The 5,534-nt window shown below is 39.1% G+C and overlaps 1 protein-coding gene across 1 annotated transcript; it reads right to left on the bottom strand.

Annotated features, from left to right (window-relative positions):
- Positions 1-2,153: 2,153 nt before the first annotated feature.
- On the bottom strand, positions 2,154-2,631 carry LOC111828670. The gene is made up of 2 exons (XM_023777187.1): positions 2,497-2,631; positions 2,154-2,420 (listed from the first exon to the last, which is right to left on the bottom strand). Exons 1-2 carry the CDS (start codon positions 2,629-2,631, stop codon positions 2,154-2,156), a joined length of 402 nt encoding a protein of 133 aa, XP_023632955.1.
- Between the last annotated feature and the right edge of the window lie 2,903 nt (positions 2,632-5,534).

Raw genomic sequence — 5,534 nt, 5'->3', positions numbered from 1 at the left:
ACGTAGCTCACAATCTTTGCCAAAATAGGGCGGGGGATATGAAGATTTGGGACCGGTGGACCCTGCGTTGTTTTTATAAAGTATAAGATAATGTTCGTATAGAGATTCTAGAAAAAGAAAGATGCAAATCTCGTATTACCACAAGCTGGGGTTGACTTCGTTCATGTAAGACAACCGATTCCGCCGGTCGGATTGTCTCTCTGTCTAGAGCACTGGGTAGGAAGAACTGTGTTTGTGCCGTTATCCTTCGCGGCTGCCATGAACATTCAGGCTCGTCGCTTTCGTATCCATTTTCAGGGTTCAGTTCGTAATCATACCCGGGGTTCATTTCGTACCAAAGTGATGAAATATGACAACAACAATTCCTAATTAATATAGAAGGGAACCCTAATCTATAGTGGTGACCAGACAAAATGTCTTGGGCGCGTACTATTGTCCATTGTGTACATTGAATCTTCGAGCATGTAACCTTCGTGTATTGCAATGGACTCATCCACTTTTAAAAAGTACTTTCCTTAGGAGTTACGACGACCACGTGGATATTGTGAGGTGGATGTAACATGAGGAGAGAGTATCCACAGATTATGTAGTGTATGGATGAACTGGTAACTCACAAACATAAACGGTACTTTCTATACCCTAAAGCATCGACTACACTCGGATTACTTATAACAAACGACATAACTTTGTGTATCCACGGTAAAGAAAGTATCTTGGATTCGTATACACTGAAGCATAACCGACCAAAATCACTCAATCCAAAAAAAGTGTTATAATCCATATGAGTAACAAAAACACAAATTGTTCATATTTAATATCTGGAATTAAGTAAACGGAAATATGAAAATGAACTAATACATGAAAAACCCTAATGCAGATAACATAGGTGAAAAAGGGTAAGACATAACAGAAGATAAACATGATAAAAAAAACAGCGAGTTTTGTTATAGAACTTATTGGGTCAAAGGCTGACATCTTGAGGGATGGTGGGCAGTTCTTCTGCAACGAGGACACCTAGGTCTTCCAACAAATCATCGGTTTGAAGCTCTAGTTCAGGGAGGGGTGGAGTCTGAAGGAGGGGTGAAATCTCAGGGTATGGTGACCACCGACCCTTCTTGAGGTAGCTTTCCATTAAAGTTTGAAAGGCAAATGCTTTGTTTAGATATGCCCAGTTGGCATACATATTGTTTTCAGCTAGGCATTTGCTGTAGAAGTTATGGTATATCGAGTTCGGCATTGACCACCACAGGAAATCTTCTGATTTGTCTAGCCGAACAGTTGATAGTGTTTCCTTTGAAAAAACAGCTTCCTTGCCCTCTGGGCCTGCTTTAATCCAATTCTTCAACGAGTCAACACCATCCTCTCCAACTAAGGAGACGATTTTGGCAAGCAACGCAGCTGGTATGTGGATACTGTTAGGTGGATATTCCTGTAAAAATAATTATATACAATCTAAATAACAATAAAACACATTGTATAGAAACACAATAATCAGAGTACAAAAAAATACCTCTACAACACCATCATTAGGAACATCACCAATGGAGCGGGATTGGGACGCCATAAAATCAAGATACAATGATATCCTAGTTTTGGGACTTCATAACTTTGAAGATAAATATACAATGATCTCCTAGTTTTATGTGAAATTAGTAGGGTTTAGTAAAGTTGCTTTTACACGTATGCAACACACTATTAACAACCTATGGAAAATAGCAGTTCTCGGATTGTCATGTCGTATGACAACATTAGGTAAGCAAAAGGTATTAGCTGTAACCAACTTTTACAATTGAGGTATGTAGGTGGGGGCTGAAGGGTTAGCCCACGAATCTCTCAGAACGTTTTAAGGGACATAGTAAGGGGGTAAAACATTATGGATACATAGAACCAATGTAAGGAGATTAGAAACTTCGTAAAAAGCGAAGACATAAACAAAAAGATGGAACTAATATGGGTTATAAGCAAAGACATAAGGATGTAAGGAATAATCCACATGGAAGGCTCAATATGGATATGTGTGGACGATGTAAACTCGGAATCAAAAAAAGACCAATTTTAAACTTCATAATAATGCTAAACATGTTCAGAAACATGGATATAAACGAAAGAAACCCAGAATCTTAACAATACCCGAGTTACATATGTCTACTAAACTACAAAAATCGACCAAATACAATAACACCGAAGGCACACACAAGCATTCCAGATAACCCAGCTATGACCAATCGTTGCCTGTATATGACTCTCTCAGCTGTTTCCAACTGATATTCGAAATGTCTACGAATTTCAATGTTATCAATCCGAAGTTGATGAATTAGGTTCTCCTTCTCTTCAATTTCGACAACATATTCTTCAGTGCTGCATCTATGATTTGCTATATCAATCCACCTAAAAAATTTGCAGTGTTGAGTACCAGCGACCTACATTAAAAAGGTGAAATGATGAACAACAAACAGTAGGGATATCTATTTTAAATCAGGAATAATCAACACTCACCTTGTACAATTGACAGCCGTAAAACCTTTTACCAGGATTCCGTTCTGTCTTCGATGTGAAGATCTTAGCAGGCAATCCACAACTACACATCGGCAGAGTCAGATCCGTGCTACTCTCCCCCTTCGCGAATTCCATTACAGCGGCGATACAGTAGGAGGAAACCTTTGCTCCGGATTCAGTCTATAGTGGATTCAGTATATATACCCAAAAGCAGGTTGGTGTTCATATATAGATGAAAAAATAAAAATGAAATAAAATTTAGTGCTTGTCTCGAGGTTGTCATCTATCCATATATGGATATCCATGTGGATGTTCGGTTCGTAAAAATAAGTGTGTTGAAGGCCACTTGGATGGAACTGTAATTAAATTGTAATTAAAATTATAAAAAGCAGATAAGAAGGCTGTAAATAAGAAGATACAAGTTTGTGCAGACGTTAAGGGGATGTTGATCATGTGAAATAATAAAAAAAGATAGGTTAGCACAAAATTATATCCTAAAATAGTTTACAATATAGAGTATTACAACAAAAGACAATAAGTGTTTTTACAGAGAAAACAGAAAGATACAAGTTTGTACAAGTGGATCGGTGATACAAGAAGATACTAGTTTGTGTAAAATGGATATGTGGCGTGTGGACACAATATACTACTGGTAAATCGGTGCAACGAGATCCCTGTATATGTCCAAAGCATATTGTCCTCTAAAGTCATCAACAATCTCATCAGTAATTAGAGACATTGTCTCTGCACCAGAACCGGTTGCATAAATCTCCAGAAACTTCATGGCAACCGGGCCGCAGTCCCCGCATCTCTCATTGACATAGACATCTTTTAGGCGAGACCACTTGAAAGGTGCTAAGCCATGACTTTGAGTCGCAGGGGGGGTTGCAGAATTTGTGAATGATGTATGGGAGCATCTCAACAACAGGAGCCATATAATTACCAACATTTGAGTCGCTGTTGAGAAGCACATTCGGATCGAGAATGTCTATAGACCAATTAGGAAGGCTAATAGCTAGTCCTACCCAATGAGAGTCACCCCAAATCATAGGAATGTACAACATGTCCCATAAATCAAACCACTGTGATGGAGAGCCATTCAAAGAACGTTGGAGTTGGTCGTCCCAACGAACACGAGTCTTAATTTTAGCAACACTGAAAGTCTTGTACTTGCCCTGTAGATAATTAGCGAGCCAAGGGGACAGGACACGTGATCGCTCAATGGAGAGAACTTGTTCATGCCTCCTCTGCAAATAAGAAACTAAAACTTCCATGTGCTGCAAAAAAGTGAAAAGGATTTAAAATCGGTATAAGCAAAAAATATACAACAAAAAATATGGAATGTGGTTTAAGTTATAGGTGAAAGTAAAGAAAACAAACCAAATGAATCACCCAATTGGTTGGTTTGGCAAGGGCATATAGGAAATTGTTGTCAAGTGGGAACCCACATTTGGTTAGGTGTGCCCTGTATTGAGTTAGTTAGTAACCAACTATTCCTTATATAGTAAATGTATGAGAAGAAATAAGTAAAAAGAGACTTACGTATTGGGGACTGCTTTTAAAGTTTTCATGAAACTTTTTAAGACCTCTCTGTCGACGCGTGGCAACAAGTCGGGTTGATATGAGATGGAGGGAGTACGCGTATTCAATACAAGACACATAAGTTCTACTTCAAAAACAGATAATACACCCCTCTCCCTAGGTCTGGCAGGAGAAGAATCGCTGACATCAATATGTTCCTGGGAAGTAAGAAAATGTGTAAGTTCCTGCTACCTTTACATTATGTAATGTGTGTGAAAAAATGGAAACTGGATGACCTTATCAGATTCATCTCCTGCAGTGCCCTCTTCAGATTCGTTATCGTCTCCTTCAGTACGCTCTTCGGATTCAGTATCTTCACTTACCTCTCCGGATACCTAGGAAGGAAGGGAAATTATAGCCAGAATGAATGTAATGGATGGAAGGTTTGTTGATAGTACAGAAACCTGCCAGAGCTCGGAATCACGCCCTAGAGACTCGCTAGGTGGTTGGGAATTACGGGTTGGGTCCTTCTCATAGGAGGGTCGTATAAATGTGGTGATGACATGTTAAAAAAATGAAGAAGCGAATGAAAATTACAAAAACGTAATGGTAGTACCTCAAAGATAACCAGTGTGCGTGACTGTGAAGAGAATATCTCATCTACCTGAAACATTTGTCATATACCAGACATGAGTGATAATGGGATGAATCCGTGTGGATATGTTGTCATGGATATAGTTAATAATATCTGGAAAGTGACTGTCAATACCCCTGTGTCAGGTACTCTTGTTTCCTGACTGATATGTGGTTCACTATTGATAACCTGTAGCATAAGTTGAACATGAAATGTAATGGTAAAAAATGAAGGACATGTAATACGTATTGCAATGAAAAATGATGTAAACCTCTGTTTGAGGAGGAGCAGGAGCATCATCTTCTGTTATCTCAGGAGGAAGGGTGAGTGGTGCTTCCATATCATGCGTTTTCTGCATATTGATCTGGGATTCACCTTTGTTGAGCTGCAGAATATGTTTAGGGATAAACAAATGTACAATGATGGGTGGATACAAAAAACAAACAGATCCATGTGGATAGTAAGGTATGGAGGGTGTATTCCATGCAAACCTCTGTCTCAGGGGCATCATCTTCTGTTGTCTCACGTGGAAAGCTTGTTCCATCAACACGGAGTTGAGCTTCATTAAAGTGCGTTTCCTGAAGCATCTGTTCATGGTGAAAGATTGTTCGCAGAAACAGTATGTAAAAGTGGATAAGGAAGTAAGGTGTAAACCTCTGTTTGAGGGACATCTTCTTTTGTTGTCTCAGGTGGAAGTCTGTTCTCAATGGTTATGGTGCGGGATCCAACCTTATGATTGAATAAAAAAGGGCAAGGTCAAACAAACAAAAAAGGAAATTACATTCCGATGTGGTCAGATGGACGTGGAAACAAAAATAAAAGGGAAAATGAAACCTCTGGTGGGGGATGTGTAGTTTCAGGACTAACATCAGTATGTACTTGA

Source organism: Capsella rubella, unplaced genomic scaffold, assembly GCF_000375325.1.
Source record: "Capsella rubella cultivar Monte Gargano unplaced genomic scaffold, Caprub1_0 scaffold_29, whole genome shotgun sequence".
NCBI classification, from domain to species: Eukaryota; Viridiplantae; Streptophyta; class Magnoliopsida; order Brassicales; family Brassicaceae; genus Capsella; species Capsella rubella.
Note: the sequence above shows the minus strand (reverse complement) of the source record. Positions and strands in the feature narration are given on the sequence as shown.

Coding starts and splice junctions, on each gene's coding strand:
- LOC111828670 (XM_023777187.1), bottom strand. CDS start 2,631: ATGGAATTCGCGAAGGGGGAGAGTAGCACGGATCTGACTCTGCCGATG. Junction 2,421..2,496: donor ACGGCTGTCAATTGTACAAG/GTGAGTGTTGAT, acceptor TTTTTAATGTAG/GTCGCTGGTACTCAACACTG.